The sequence below is a fragment of the Vombatus ursinus genome, unplaced genomic scaffold, assembly GCF_900497805.2.
Source record: "Vombatus ursinus unplaced genomic scaffold, bare-nosed wombat genome assembly UNPS02014893.1, whole genome shotgun sequence".
NCBI lineage: Eukaryota > Metazoa > Chordata > Mammalia > Diprotodontia > Vombatidae > Vombatus > Vombatus ursinus.
In genome coordinates this window covers 9,362,209-9,379,406 of record NW_020954671.1, presented here as the reverse complement: position 1 = coordinate 9,379,406, position 17,198 = coordinate 9,362,209, and the positions used below count along the sequence as shown (strand labels likewise).

The 17,198-nt window shown below is 37.8% G+C and overlaps 1 protein-coding gene across 1 annotated transcript in view; it reads left to right on the top strand.

Annotated features, from left to right (window-relative positions):
- Positions 1-4,696, top strand: part of ESR2 (estrogen receptor 2) — a 72,137-nt gene extending 67,441 nt beyond the window's left edge. Inside the window, exons 7-8 of the mRNA XM_027842932.1 lie at positions 2,406-2,586; positions 4,504-4,696. Of these exons, the coding sequence (XP_027698733.1) occupies positions 2,406-2,586; positions 4,504-4,696 (374 nt within the window). The remainder of the gene's footprint in view (positions 1-2,405; positions 2,587-4,503) is intronic.
- The last annotated feature ends 12,502 nt before the right edge of the window (positions 4,697-17,198 follow it).

The window sequence follows — 17,198 nt, the reverse complement described above, 5'->3', positions numbered from 1 at the left end:
GTGAGGCAATTGGGGTTAAGTGATTTGCCCAGAGTCATACAGCTAATGAGTGTTATGTGTCTGAGGCCNTGTGAGGCAATTGGGGTTAAGTGATTTGCCCAGAGTCATACAGCTAGTGAGTGTTATGTGTCTGAGGCCGGATTTGAACTCAGGTCCTCCTGACTTCAGGGCTGTTACTCTATCCATTTCACAACCTAGCTGCCCCATTTTATTCTTTTAAAAAAATTACTTGCTTCCCCAATCCTTGCCACAACCCTTTCCCCACCAAGAAAGCCTCTTTCTTGTAACAGAGGAATATTGTTGTTGTTTTATTTTAAATCACCCATCGATTGTGTCTGAAAATGATGTATGTCTCATTTTACATCTATAGTTTACAGCTTAGCCAAGGGGCGGGATTCTTTCAGTGTTAATCTCCTGAAGACCTGACCACTCATTGCATTGAGTTCTTAATTCTTTCAAATCTGTTTTGCTATACAACGTTATAGTTGCTTTATAATTCCTCCCCATTCTACATCAGTTCATACTAGTCTTCCCAGATTCCTCTGAGTCTGTCCCTTTCAATATTTTTAATGGTACAATAATGGTATATTCTAATTTGTCCAGTTGGGCATCCACTTTCTTTCTAGTTCTTTACTCCAAAAAAAATTAGCTACAAATATTTTTGTATATATGAATCTGTTCTTTGTTCTTTGGAAGGTCAGAGTTGTGGTATCTCTTGATCAAAAGGTATATACTACAAGACTTTTTAAGTTGGTGTGATTGGAACAATTTATAATTTAGCGTGTCTGTTTTCCTACGGCCTCTTCCACAATTGTTGCTTTCTTTTTTTGTTATCTTTGCCAGTCTGATGGATATGAGATAGAAACTGATAGTTGTTTTAATTTGCAGTTCTCTTATGTTAGTGATTTGGAACATTTTTTAATGTGGTTGTTGATAGCTTGAATTTTTTTCTTTTGAAATTGCCTGTTTATATTTGTTGACCATTCATCTATTGGAGAATTATTCTTGTTCCTACATAGTTATATGAATTCTATACACATGTTGCCTTTTAAGAGAAATTTGCCACAAATATTTTTTTCTTAGCTTCTTATTTCCCTCTGAATTCTAGCTGCAATGATTTTGTTTAATTGAAATTGTCCATTTTATCTTTTGTGATTATCTCTTTTCCTTGTTTGGTAAAAGCATCGCCCCATATCCATTTTTGTGAAAGGTGTCTTCTTCTTTGCTCCTCTGATTTACTTATTATATGACTTTTTTATAACTAGCTTCCATATCCATTGGGAGTTTTCTATGGCATACAGTGTTAGATATTGTTATAAACATAATTTTTTGCCAGATTGCTTTCCAGCTCTCCAAGGAGTCTTTGTTGAATTGTGAGAGCTTGCCAAAGTAGCTAGCAATGATTGTTCCTGGGTCTGGTATACCTAATCTATTCCATTGATCAACATTATTTTTAATCAGTACCAAATTATTTTGATGATTACTGCTTTGCAGTATAATTTAACATCTGGTACTTCTAGGCCTTCTTCCTTCACTTTTTTTTTCATGATTTCTCTTGAGATTCTTGATTTTGTTCCTTCAGATGACTTTTGTTAATATTTTGTTTTTGTTAATATTTTGTTAATATTTTGTTTAGATCAGTTTTCAGCCTTTTGCATGAGCTCCTGTGGCAATCTGTTGAACCCTTTTCAGAATATCATTTTTAAATGCATAAAATAAGATACATAGGATTACCAAAAAAACCCAATTACATTGAAATAATTTTTTTAACCATCTCAGTTCCTGATCCCTGAAATCTATCCACAGACCCCCTTATAGGAATCTATAGACCCCAAGTTAAGAACTTCTGGTCCAGCTTTACAAAATAATCCTTTGGTTTTAATACCTGTTTTTAGTGGGAATGGTTCTAATGTTTCTATTGCAGATTTGGTATTGACTCTTGGCTTAAGGTGGGTAATTTTTATTTTATTGAGGCAAAATCCCTCTTTAGTTTTCCTCAGCATTTTTGTCATGAATAGATGATAAATTTTATTGAAGGCTGTCTTTATATGTCTCTACAAACATACATTTTTAGGGGTGATGTGATCTCTCTCTCTCTCTCTTTCTCTAAGTTTGCTAGGGACCCAGAGAGGTCCCTAGCTTATCTCTGTAGAATTATACCTTCCTCTGGGACCATTGTTACTAAATGGCTAAAGTGGAATATTAGGGGGATGCTTCAAAAACTTCGCATAAAATCAAAACCATGCTTTTCAGATTTGGGCTAAGCAAACTATTAGAACAACTGAAAGTAAATATGGTCTTCTTGCCAGAGGAGGTATGCTCACTGGCTTGCTGAAGGCAGGGTTTTTTTTTTCCCCTTCCTGTCACGACAGAAAATGTATTATGGTTTTTTTGTCTCTGCCTAGGTATGTTTCCTTTAGCAGCTGCACCTGAAGAACCCGAGAGCAGCAGGAAGTTACATCACCTGCTTAATGCTGTGACTGATGCACTGGTGTGGGTTATTGCAAAGAGTGGAATCTCCTCTCAGCAGCAGTCCATACGCCTGGCTAACCTTTTGATGCTTCTTTCTCATGTTAGGCACGCAAGGTACACATGTGGTGGTAAATACTTTAATGGATTTTTTTGGGGGGTGGGGGTTGTCAGTACAGGAATGGACAGTGTAGTGAATCCAATGGATTCAGTTTAAAAAAATAATAACTTAAGTTCAAATCTTAGCCCTTCTTCTTACAAATTGTATGACCCTAAAGAAGCCACTTATACTCTTGGGCTGTCAGTTTCTTCATCTGTAAAATGAGGAGGTTGAGCAAATATTCCTTCCAGACTTAACATTTTGTAAATCTGTGAATGTGCAGACTTTAGTGTTTACTTAGCTTAATAAGGCAAAATTCCAATGAAAGGAAGAAAGGGAGAAAGATACTCTGAATGGTGGTGCTTTGTTAGCATCTCTTTAACCAGTGAGATTAAGATGCATGGCATGGTCTTTCTGGTTTAATGCTAATAGTACTTGCCATGCTAATAGTACTTGGCCCTCAGACTTTTTTTGCTAGAGATTCAAGTTCCACTCACAACAGAGCCCTTAAGGGATTCTTAACCTTTTGTGTGTGTGTGTGATGGACCCCTTCTGATGAAGTCTATGGACCCTTTCTCAGAAAAAAATAAGTTTAAATGCATAAAATAAAATCATACAATTACAAAGGAAACCAATTATATGGAAATGCAATTATCAAAATATTAAATACAAAAGTTCACAGGCCCTAGGTTGAGAACTCCTGTTTGAAGAAGACTAAATCTGTTTCTCCTCATCATCTCCAAGGGAAGAGACCCCTCGAAGCTATGAGATTGGAGGAAGCTACCAAAGACTTCGCCCAAAAGAGTCTATTTTCTCCTTCATTGATGTAGCTACTATGAATCAACAAGCATTTGATGAAAGCCTAATACTTCCACCCCCATCTCTACCCTCACCCCCATTGTGTTAGGCCCCGGGCAAAGGTGAGGTAAGCCCTACCCTCAAGGAACTTACTTTCTAATGGGAGAGAGCCAATAAAAGGTGCCTGGGAAAGGAGTTTTCCACTTTGTCACTCTTTTCCATTAGTAATGGTAGTATTGATTTGATTGTCATCCCCAGATAGTTGGAGATGGAGAGTTGGGGGAGGGGAAGGGATGACTATTGTGATAATTGGACGAAAGAGATCTAAGAATAGTGATCTGTTTGGTGGAACAGCCTTCAGGGAAAGGAAAAAAAAACTATAATTAAACTGTTATTGTTCCAGGACTTTGAGAAAGGTCTGTATCATGGTGTCTTCTAGTTTAGCAATCATACAATGATTCTATTAAAAGCTCATAGAATGTTGAAGCTGGAAAGGGACCTTAGAGATTATCTAATTCAACTCCCTCATTTTATCGATGAGAAAGCTAGTGCCTAGGAAGGCAAAGTGATTTACCCAAGGTCAAGGAAAAAGTTTACATTAGAGGACTAACCGCTTGATATTAATGATGAGATGATGATGATAAATATTTTGAGTCCACCATGAATCCATACCCACTTTACCTGATGGCCAGGGAGTGGGGTGAGGGTGGACATAATATATAAAACAATAAAAGAAACATAGGGTCTGACCTGAAAATTCATATATATGTGTGTGTGTGTGTATGTAAATGTATGTACGTATATTTCCTAATTACCTGTTAAAAATTAACATTTTTTAAAAAGTTTTGAGTTCCAAATTTAATCCCTCCCTTCTTCTCTCCCCTCCCCCCTGAGATGGCAAGCAAGCCAATATAGTTCATACATGTACAATCATGTAAAACACTAAAAATTCTTAAAGTCAGAGATCTGGGGATAGACAATATACACAAATTACTTTACCCAGGGACTAGAGGCAAAGAAACATGATTCTATTACTCCCTTTCCCTGTATTTCACAAGCACCATGATATCCTTCCCCCCCAGAATGCTAGTTCTTTCTTTTTCCTCTTCTTCTTTTTTTATGCTTCTCCCCCACAGTAACAAAGGTATGGAACACCTGCTCAGCATGAAATGCAAAAATGTGGTCCCTGTCTACGACCTGCTCCTGGAGATGCTGAATGCCCACACATTGAGAGGATATAAAAAGTCACCTGTCACTGTGTCAGAGTATGGCCCTGCAGAGCAGAGTGACAGCAAGGATGGGAGCCCTAAGAACCTGCTGTCTCAGTGATGTCCTCTTACTCAGAAGGAGTCGGGCTGAAATTGAGATGTACAGAAGTGACTGAGACCTGAGCCAAAGTAAAAAGTCCTTTCTTGGTTGTTGGGTGTCTTGTGAAGCTCATGAGAAATGAAGCTCTGTCCAGTGTATGTAAACTTGCATCATCTATCTGTTATTCTGTTGAAGACTCAGTGCTCAGTTATGTGACACTGATGGCCTATTTATGAGCACAACTGTGATTTTTAGAGGCTGGGATAAGAAAACCATTGTCTCCATTGTTAAATAGTAAATTGGGATGCAGGGTTTATATCTCTTGGGATCTTCCAGGATCTCAGATCTGGCACCTTCATCACCTCCTTGCCCTCTCTACCTTGCCCCCTTTAAAAATATACACATAATAGTTTTGTGATGAGTGGTGGGAAAGGAGGGTGGAGAGTAGGTAAAATTAGGGTATCCCAGAATTGAAAGGGACCTCAGAGTTGGTCACCTAATACAAAAAACCCTTATCTGAAGCACTGTGAGATAGGGAGAAAGAGTTCTAAATTGGGAACCCAAGAATGACGGTTGGAATTCGACATCGGTTCACCCTTCTGGGCCTCAAACACCGTGTTTGTAAAATGAAGGTGTTGGAACAGATGACCTCTGAAATTCCTTCTAGCTCTAAATCAATAATCCCTTTGATAACACCCTGGGCAAATCACTTAATTGTGTTTACCTCAGTTTCTTCATTTGTAAAATGAGCCTGAAAAGGAAATGGCAAACCATTCCAGTATCTTTGCCAAGAAAGCCTCTAATGGGTCACAAAGAGTCAGACGTGACTGAAATGACTCAACAACAAATAATATCCCTGACAAATGGTCATCTAAGACACCAGCCAGCCCTTTAATGCTTTGGCAAAATAGCCTGAGCTCGACGCTATCTGTGTGCACTTTACTGAGTACAGAGGTCTCTGGATGCCTTTGGGACTATGGAGAGGACCAAAAATGAAACTGTTCCCCGGCTTCCTCCCCAGCTCATTTTGTGGCTGCGCTAACGTAGGCATTGTACAGAGTGGACGCATAACTCCAGTGCCTCACTCGTGAGGCCAAAGCCTCTTTCATGCTTTCTGATTACCTGCAAATTACTGCTTGGTGGCGAGCCTATTATTTTGGTTGTGTTTTTATTCTCTGACTGTTGGTAACAATGTGAATTTTGACAACTGAAGAACATAGTTCATCCTGATGTTTATATGACAATTTAGTAAGCACAAGACTATGTAGCCCATTTGAACTGGGCTTTTTCTCTCTTTCTTGTAAATAAGTTTTATAGGTAGTGTTAAAATTTGAGCCCAGGGTTATAAGGTGGACTTGAAAATAAATTACTGGGAATAGGACATGGGGTTAGGAGCCACAATGCTCTAGTAGCTGTTTGGTGGGCACACTGTGAACCATGTGAAAGGGTGAGCTGGGTTTCTCCAACTCTTGGTCTATCCCCTGTGTTTCCTGCCTCTTCATCCCGCAGCCTCTTTGGTCTCCTGGAGTCCTCTGTGGGAGACAGGAGCAACCTAGTTGTAAGCCTCCAACGTGGGATATAAAGCTGGTGTCGAGGAGTGAAACAAATAAACGTGGGTTTGGCATTGGAGTGTTAGAGAATCGTGATGAATTGATAAATTCAGTTGATGGTTCAAAGTGGTGGTAAATCTTTTACCAGATTTCCAAGTCTTCCCTCTGACCAGGAGGAGGGAGGAAAGAGTGAAATGCTTTAAAGAAAAAAATAAACCCCCTCCCTCCAAGATGACTAGGGAATCCTGGGTGTGAAGGTCTGATTGCTTTTAGTTTTATATGCTTACTGTGATGAATTCTTAATAACCAATGGACAAAAAAGAATAACAGATTCTTAATAACAAAATAACTCCTATTCTGGGGAATGGTTGCCAATCTCATACACTCTTCTTCACCACTAAATTTTGTAATACCTGATGGTCTGATAATCTTGAGGGCATAATTAGTTGCATCATAAAAGGATTCTTCATTTTGAGAGAGTTTTTCTTTTTCTTTTCTTTTTTTAATTGGAGTGACTGTAATTCAGCTGTTTGCTTACATAGCTTTCAGTAACTGACAGCTAATGGGATAGGGTTGGAAAATAAAACATAAATTGTTAGTGCCCCCAAAATGTAATTTTACCACATTACTAAAAGAAAGTAGTCCTGAAATTGCTATATAATTTCATTTACAAACACCCAAATATGCATATTTTCTAGGAATTCAATGAATACATACATTGAGGTCTATATTTACTTTGGAGAGAAAAGGGCAGTTATCATGTTTGATGAATTTGGTGGTAGCATCTTTGGAAAGTGCTTACAAGCAATGTGTCTATGATGTGAGATTCAACATATGTATTGCCTTTGGGGGGAAAAAACTATCTTTCCTTTGGCTAGCGTATGTTGGGTACCGTATGTTGATAGCAAGAACACTCTGGGTTTTACATAGGTGGACTTTAGATAAGTGCCAGGGAACTTATGTAAATAATAGAGTTTTTAATTATTTCTTAGAATCATTTTACTTAGTGATTGGAATTGAGAATAGAAATGGAATCAGAAAATAGTTAAGTACACTTAGAAGAATCACAGCTGAATTATAAAGTCAGTGAATTTGTATTATGAGAGGTTTAAAAGTGTGTTCTGTGAATCAGTCCTCTGTGGTCTTGCTAGGATCTCATATAGTGCAGAAATGAGTGTAATTTTGAACACCAAAAGATCATTTCCAAGCTTGGCAGAAGGGTAGTTCTATACTTAATGTGGTGTCTCCCCCTACTGGAGTTAATATCAATTGCTACACATAGAGAAAACCCAACAATCCCTCAAAAGCTTGATGGAATGTATTTGTCACTCTACTCAGAGCCCAGATATTTATTCCCTTGGAGCTTTAAAAAAGATAAAGATTTTTAAAAAAACCACTAGATTTAAGTTATTTTATAAATTGATGGGTTGATTGGATGAAAAGGCATAAATGAATTCCCTTCTCAGAGGCCTGTGGAGCTTCAAGAGACCCAAGGTCATCTAGTCCAACTAGATGAAGAGATTGGATTTGGTTTCTAAGGCCACCCTAAATTTTATAGATGAGAAAACCGAGGTCCAATATTCATTTATACTAAAATGACTCTTATCCTTCCCTGGATCACCTGAAATTTAATCAGGGACCTTCCTTTGAGTCAAAGGAATAAACTTCTAATGAAATTCTAGTGAACCACAGAAGAGAAGTGTTAACTCCTCTCACCCCCATCCTCCTATTTTCCAATGGGGTCCCACCTTGGCACCTTCTAAAGATTGAACAGTAATATTGGTCCATGGAGTCAAGTGTGGGGTGGGAATGGGGGGAGTGGATAGAAAGAGGAAAAAAAATCATTCTCATTACAGGTGTGGTGTAGTGGGGAAAAGCGCTGGATTAAGAGTCAGAAGACTTGGATTTGAGTCCTAGTTCTGTCACTTAATTAGAAGTGTGACTGCTTTCCTTCTTTGGACCTCAGTTTTCTCCTCTATGATATCTAAGGTCCCTTCTGGCTCTAAGATTTCATGTTGTGATCAGTACTGTTGGAGAGATTCTAGCATCAATGAGCCTAGGAATATTCACATTGATGAGATCACAGGCCTACTGAAGTATCAGCATCTTTGTGAGCGCCATAGTAGCCACGAGACAGATATGGCTTCCCTCTTTGAGTGCGTTTATCCAAAGATAGTAAAAGAGAATGTGAAAACTTGTCTAGACCCCTTATATTTATTTATTACTGATTTCTTAACCTTTGTCTTTGATTTTGTTTGTGTGGTGTATGAGGTTTCTAGGGCTCCTTAGCATTTTTGACTCCAGATATTACAGAACTAAGACTTTCGCTCTCATTTTAGATACATTTGATAGCAGTATAAGTTTTTGGGTGGAAGGGTTATATGTTGTGTGTGTGTGTGTGTGTGTGTGTGTGTGTGTGTGTGTGTGTGTGAGAGAGAGAGAGAGAGATAGAGAGAGAGAGAGAGAGACTGTGTATGTACATGCATGCAACCAAATAATAGTATTCCTAAATGAAGCCAATAGTTTTTGAAGATTATTTGGGTATTTTTTAGGTAGTTCTGGAAAAAGAAAGTTGTTTTCAGGATTAGTTATGTTTTATGAAAGGTTTAAAAAAAGTTCATGGGTTGCCTTTGTTTAGGGAAAGTGTTATGTAATTTGATTTCATTTAAAAAGGGCATCCTCCATATGAAACTTGGTCCTCTGTGTACTTTAATTCACTCATATGTTAAGGCATTTGAGAACAAGCGATGTAATGACAACATTGAAAAGACAAACAACTTTAAGAGACTTAGGAACTCCGATCAGTGATAAGACCATGATTCCAGAAGACTAATGATGAAATATGCTATCCACCTCTTGAGAGGGGAAAAACTCAGAGTGCACAATAAAAAATATGTCTCTTTCCCTCTGTCTCCCCCCTCCTCCCACACACATATGGACCAAGGAACCAAGTCAAGATTTAAATCAGGATCTCTGACTCTAAATTGAGTGCTTTAGCTAATCTAGTGATTTTTTAATTAATTTTTTCATACACACACATACATAGTGAAAATTTATTTTGCTTGACTATACATACATCGGGGGGAAGGAAGGAGAGATGGCAAATTTTTGCTGATTGAAAAAAAATTAATTAAGAACCCCACCAGATTATCTAAAGTATTAATTTAGGATCAGAGATCCTGGTTCCAATATTGACTTGGCTCCTTATTAGCTGAATGATTTTTTTTTTTTTTGCATAATTACTTAGCCTATCTGGCTTTCAGTTTTCCTCATTTGTAAGATGAAAAGATTGGACATGATGATTGCCACTAAGGCCCCATTTAGCTTTTAAAATTCTAAAACTGAACTCTATGCTCATTGAATAACTGGGTTGTTAAAAATAAAATTATGAATTCATAGTTGCATAGAATTCTAGAGCTAGAGACAACCATAGAGATCATGTCCACCATCCTCCATCCCCATCCCTTTCTTACAGGTAAAGAACCTGAGACATCAGGGTAAGGAAAGAATATGGGGCTAGGAGTCAAAAGATGGAGGTTCCAGTTCCAGCTCTTCTGTTGATGACGTGAATGATTCTGGGTCAATCACTTCACTTTCCTGGGTCTCAGCTCTTTATCTGTAAAATGAGTGGACTCCATTAACTGATCTTCAAGGTCATTTCCAATTAAAAGATTTTAGGATTCTGAGACCCATGAAGTGACATTAGTTGATGTGTTGTTGTGGGAGCACATTTGACATAGAATTGAATTTTAAGTCAAGATCAAAGGCTCAAGCTTCTTTATATGTTTCCTTTTATATTTTTGTTGTCCATCCCCGCCCCCCCCCCCACACACACTCACACACCTTAGGGGAGAGAAGAGCACAAGAAAAACAGGGCAGTAACTTCTAAGGTCTATCTGCAAATAATACATTATGTTATTATAGCCTTGAATATTTTCATAGCTCCCAAACCACCAGCCTTCCCACAAATTATCATTTGCATAGCTGTTTTAGAATTTATAAAACATTGGCTGTATGTGACTCTGAAATTTTCCTAAATCCCAGGAGAGGTAGTTCTGGCTTCATTGAACCTTTTGTGGGAAATTCCAGCTTTAGTTTTCATAGGAAACCAATGCAGGTACGTGCTGGAATGGGGGAGGGGAAGAGAGGAGAAAATCACAAGAAACTGAGCTCTGAAAAATCCAGACCTGAAGAACTTTCAAACAGTTTTCACTTATCTCTTCCTTGAGATCCAGTCTAACAATATTTCTCTCCTAGCTCTTATTTAGATATAATTTGGGGGGGGGGCAAGACAATGGGGAGTTAAGTGACTTGCCCAAGGTCACACAGCTAGTAAACGTCAAGCGTCTGAAGCTGGATTTAAACTCAGGTCCTCCTGACTCCAGGGTTGGTGCTCTATCTACCACCACCACCCTTGTTTAGGCATAATCTACACCGGTGTCAAACTGAAATAGAAACAGGGGCCACTAAAACCATAAGTAAGGATTCCTATGGGCTACATGTTGTCTTAGAAAACCATATTATTTATGTTGTATTATGTTTTTGTTTTGTTAAATATTTCCTAATTACATATTAATCTGGTTGAAGTTGCACTAAGGAGTGTTGTGGGCTTCATGTTCTGTATTTGACATGTCTGGTTTATCATAGTAGACCATTGTGCTCAGCACAATACACGGCACATAGTAGGGACATAAATACAAACACACATTTGTTGAATGAATTCCTCCCCAAAGAAACCGAGGCTTTCATTTGAGGAGAAAAAAATGTACTTGAGGGAGAATAGACTTAGATATAATTCTGATGTTACAGTGGCTAATAAAGGGGTCATACAACCTATAGGCACTCAATTAATGTTAATTAAATAACTAAATTGAATATTATTAACACTGAGAGCTTTTGGAACAAAACGTGTATCTAATTCTTGGGAAGCTTAATTTACATTCTCATTTACAAAAATGAAAGGGGAGGGGAAAAAACACCCACTTAACTCATTGGGGGTAGGGGTGGGGGAGGGGTTAATCTTATTATCTGCAACAAATCTGTCTGAGGAGCTAGAGTAGTCCAGAAACAGGCACTGGCCAAGTTTTTGCCCATTAAAAAAATTTAATTCTTTCCTACATCTCATTGTTTAATCCTATGCCTACCAGTTAGAAGCTGTTAATGGCACCTAATTGATGATTTGTATAATAAGTCAACTTGACACATAGTAGAGAACTGGGAGCACCTGGTTTCACCTGTGTCTGTGACACAAAATGGCTGTATGACCCCTGGCAAGTGATGATATCTCAATACTTTAGGCATCTCAGACTGTCAGTTGTAGAGAAGTTGTCAACTCTACCAACATTGGTAGAGTTCCCTTATCTGGGAATTCCAAATTTTAATGAAGTCATGATCCAGTTGATCCACTTTTATATAAAAAAGGTCTCAGAGAAACTCAGAATTTTTCTCTCTTGAAAAATAGAAGTCTAAACATAGAATTTTAAAAGTTTGGCCATCTTGTTCTCCCAGTAAGCCCTATTTATTATCCATAATTATCTAATATTATCTATAACCATTTCCTCTTTAGTTTAAGAAAGAAAAAAACCCTCACCAAACACACAAAAATCTTACCTCCCGTCCAGAAAATCCAACAGCCTTTGGTGCGGTTTTTTGTTTGTTTTTTTAAGGTACTAGTGTATTGCCACTATTTTTATTTTTTTTTATTAATTTATCTTGATTTATCAACAATCACTTCCACATGCTTTTGAGTTTAAAATTTTTCTCCCTCTTCCTCCCCACCACCATGCCCAAGGTGGTGCACAATCTGATATAGACTATACATATACATTCCTATTAAACATGCCACTACTTTTAGAGGAAAAAAAGTATTGGATAAAAAGCTGAAGCAAATAATTGACATTTTAGCAATCACAGAATTGCTAAGGAGCCTTGAAAAAAAAAAACAAGCTGCTCCCCAACATTTTGCAAATGCCAGCAAATGGATCATTTGTCCCTTTTGACCTTGGTAGCTTCAGCCATCTTCCAGAGGACAATGATGTGGCTCTTATTTTTGAATTACCCTTTCCAGGTAGCTATCCCAGGGAGCTATCCATCGTCTTTAGTCAATTCCCTATACTAATCAAGTATTGTATTTAAGATCCAAGTTTGTGCATCATTAATGTTTTATTTTTGGACTTGTGCCTGATTTCCTATTGATGAAATATTATCAGTTTTCTACCTTTCTCCTAATTACATTAACCTGCTGATTCACCAGGTCATATCAAGTTTTTGAAAATTAATATTCACAGTTCTTTGCTTAAAAGAAAACAACCCAACTTCTCTGCTTTAAGCATTCATCATTTTTAGCCAGGTGCAAGCAATTCTAGATTTGCAGCATTTTTAAAAGCTTCCTTTTGGACTAACATATATGCCACATATTTCACATTCATGGTGCTCCCTCAGGTCTTCACATTCTTTCTTCTTTTATTTATTTATTTATTTTGCCTGACAGTATTTGACACATCTACTAACTGCAAGACACTTCTGCAAAGAAAGAAAAATGCAAAGTTAAATATTTGAAGAAAAAAAAAAGGCCTTAGTCACATGTAGTTAAAGGATCGTAGATTTAGAGCTGGGAGAGACTTTCAAGGTCATTGAATTCAAGCCCCTCATTTTACAGATGAAGAAACTGAGTCCTAGGAAAGTTAAGTGAACTGCCCAGGATCATGTCACACAGGGAGTATCTGAAGCAATATTTGAACTTGGCTTTTTCTGACTCCAAGCAACTTTGCTGCCCTAAATTCTGAAATAGGATAAGGTTGGTATGTTTAGAATATAGAATCAAATTAGGCTTGTAACCCGTAGATTAGAATTAGAGAGAGATCTGGAAGAGGCCTCAATGGTCCTATCATCCAATTCCCCACTTGCACAGATAAGAAAATTGAAGCTAAGCAAATGACTTCACGGAGCTAGTTAGGGACAGAATTCCAACCTCAATATATTGACTCCTAAAGTCATTCTTGCTGCCACAGGACATTGACACTGGTTCCGGAGATTCTGTTAGGTCAGCTGCATTGGAATTCCATAGAAAAATGCTTGGCTAATTGCATCTTTCACCTCCACTTACTCCATGAGGTTGCCTCTCAACAATACTCTTATCTCTGTTACCAGGGAAGGGGCATGTGCCCTTAAATGGAAGTAATGATGAGATAGGAAAGAAAAATGGTGCTGGCCTTCACTCATATCCTGAGGGGAATAAGGTGTGTCCCTCCTCCCTTCTCTCTGCTTGGTGATATTAATGAACAAGTATGTATTAAATACCTATAAATACTTGTATTAAATACAAGTATGTATTAAAATTCATGCACTTGCTAGGCACAGGGGGTACAAGTATAAAGAATGAAACAATGAGCTCACTCATCATTTCTCATAGTGAGCCAACATTGTAATTATGGGGGAGATAAGTACTTAAAAAAAAATATATATATATGTATATGTACACATACACACACACACACACAGCATATAGTAAAAAAAAAAAAAAGAACATATAATGAAAACAGGGTAGTTTGGTGGAAGGGCACTGAGTCATTGGGGGAGTTAGGAAATGCTTCATGAAGAAGATGGGTACCTAAGTGATATATCGAAGAAAGGGATTCTATGAGGCGGATGTGAGGAAAGAGAGTATTCTAGGAATGAGGGACAGCCAGTACAAATGCATGAAGACTGGGGACACAGTATTGTGTGTGAGAAATGAGTTCAAACTATAGGTGACTAATCATTGACAGGTTACCTAATTAAAATTCTTGAAAAGTTTTAGAAGGTCCATGGTTATTTTTCCACTCCCCCACTATTGGAGATAGGTATAGCACTAGCGTATAATGTATAGTAATATACCGTATTTTCCTTTTGTGGCCCTAAAAAAATACTGGAATCTCAGATTCTTTTGTAGCTCAGCTTCCATCCCATTGTTGATCTCTGTGCCTTCTGATCCGGGATTCTTCAAGTCACACATATCATATTTCCCTTCATCTCTGAGGCCATTGTATTGTATGATGCTATTTTGTTCTCTTCACAGTTCATTGGCACGACAAAACGTTGGTCATCACGAGCATTCACATAGGCATAGTTACAGATAAATTTCCAAGTGCTGTTTTCTAAACTGTTATAATACATGTGAGTGTCTGAGTCCAAGATGAGTGGTTATACTTTGTCAGCACTTAGCATAGTGCCTGGTACATAGTGCACACTTAATAAATGTTTATTGATTGATTGTTCTAGTTTTTACTTATGTAGGCCTTTCAGGTGAATGTTTTATTTATGCTTTTGTGCATTCTAAAAACAAAAAGTAATTGGTGTTTACCTCTACTAAAACTTTTAAGACTGGACCTTTCTTTAAATATGAATTTGATTCTTCTATTGTATGAAAGCCAGTGATTATTCTCTGCTTCCCATTCCTGTGGATAGTATTTTTCCCTCACTATGTTCTTTTGAATGTGTTGCTATTATAAAATGAGGCATGACATCATAAGCTAAATAAAATGTTTTTCATACTTTTTTTTGGTTTGGATTTTGAAAAAATTGTTGGGAATTTTTAGGCTGATGTTTTCTAGTAAGCAAATTCAGGCTGGGGTTAACATATCTGTCGTTCATGCTCTGTGGAGAATGAGATTGGGGGATGGCTTGATTTCAGTTCTAAGCTATGCTAGGGCCAAAGCCAGTGGGTGTCCATACTAAATCTGGTACCAATATGGCGAGTCCCGGGGAAGGGAAAGAGTGTGTGTGTACTCCTCCATCTGGGATGGACAGGCCCAGGTTGGAAACAAAGCAAGTCTAAACTCCCTTGCTAATCAGCAGAAGGATCGGGCCTTTGAGTGGTCACTGCACTTAAAGCTTAGCACTTACAGATGTAGGAAGGCTTGGTTTAGAAAAAAAAAAAAGATTCAGTACACTACAGACATTCAGAGCATTTATATTTTGCCCTGACTTCTTCTGACAACAGGTACAGTGCCTAATAAATGATACTGTTATTTACATGTTTAGCCTGCAGGACATTCAGAGTGAGCTGTAGAACATGCAAATCTCTACGATGACCATCAATACGTAGCTCAAGTAAGTGGCATACAGTCCTTAGGAATTCATTATGAATATAAGGACTACTTTCCTTCTTCAAACTAGTGCCAGTGTTTACCCAGCATCACCGAAATTGATGGTGTAAGAACTTGTAAAAACAGAATATAATAAACACATGAAAAGAGGGGTAAAAGAGGTGGAGAGGGGCAGCTAGCTGGCACAGTGGATAAAGCACTGGCCCTGGATTCAGGAATCCAGTCTCAGACCAGACACTTGACACTTACTGTGTGACCCTGGGCAAGTCACTTAATCCCAACTGCCTCAAAAAAAAAAAAAGTGGCGAAATGGACAAATAAATGATATTTGGTTTTGGAATTCAGTCATATACAAATACCCCACCTCTCAGTTCTCACCTTCTACTCTCTTTCTACCTGAATAGTGAAGGTACGATAGAAACAGCTTGTAGATTTAGATTTGGCTTAGAAACTATCTAATCACATCATTTTACAGATGATTAAACTGAGGCCCAGAGACATAGAGACTTTACCAAGCTGGGATGTGAATGCAATACTGCGATGCCTCTTCCAAACAGGTAATCGACTAACCAGGATGATCCATTCATAGGTACCTGAAAACTGATCGTCTTCATTCAGAGTAAGTAGATTAGGAATGTGAAGTGACTAGTAATGATGTTATAATGCCAAGCACCAAACTTTGATTTTCCTTTACCTTTAATCTTTGAACTGCCACCCGCACAGCAGTTGCAAGGTCGTAAAGCAGATATTGAAGACAATCACGAGTGTGGGACCTTTCCCACAGCTTCATTATTTTCCTACTCTCCTTTTTTCCCCTTGCCTAGTCGTGAGTTTCCCATTAAATAACTTGGATACCCTAACATTGACCACAAGATGCACAACTTCTTAATAAAGAGGTGAAGTTTCAACACAATTATAATGCAGAAGATGGAGGCTACCAGTTTTCCAGAATAATGATGAGGTAAAAACTAGATAAGTTGCCACTGTGATCGTTGCATTAAAAAAAAAAAGTGTGGGAGGTATGTGTATGTGAGAAAATGAACAGTCTAGGTTTTAGACTTTTTAAGTTTCTTAGGTTGTAATCATCAGTGAATAAAAGATGATTTTAAAGACTAAAAATATACCTTCAGACAGTTCTTGAAATTTTGGGGGGCCATTTTGAGACTTTTGGTAAAAGCATTTTTTTATTATATCACATCACCTCAGCAATTTTGATAAAACTGTATGTGATGAAGGTAAATTGCAGACAGAAATTTCCTTTGGCCCTTTTAACACTCTTCAAATCTTCAACCTTATATAAGCTGCTCAATGGCAGCCATACTGGCATGTTAACAGCTTAACTGAATTCAGTTATGTGGCCATTTGAAATGGGGAATGTGATTCCTATGGGCACACATTCAAGTTCAGGATGTGAAAATACTAAGATTCCAATAAGTAATTAAATATTCTGTTGGCAGTATTGCCAAATGAAGGGAGGAAAAGGTCTTGCTTGATAGGTATTTATTCTCTTGAATTTTTGACCTGTCAAAAAGATCTGAGGAAATAGGGTTGAAATTATTTCTATAACTACTATAGAGTTAATTCTTCTCTGCAAGCATGGTATCAGTTAGTCATGTTCTGGTAAGTGTTTAAGCACTAGTTGTCTAGGGGGGAAAATATGCATAACACACCCAAGTCTAATCTGCATTATTGAAATTAGCGCAATACCTGGCACATAGTGCACACTATATAAATGCCCCTTCCCCTATTAAGAAAGTGATAGAGAAAATGTTAGTCTAGATAATCAACAGAATAATATATCAAATCTTGATGGGTAGCATTTGCCAATTTCCAAGTAGTAAATGACCACACTGAAAAATTATCAATTGGCTTGCTGGGTTTGAATTG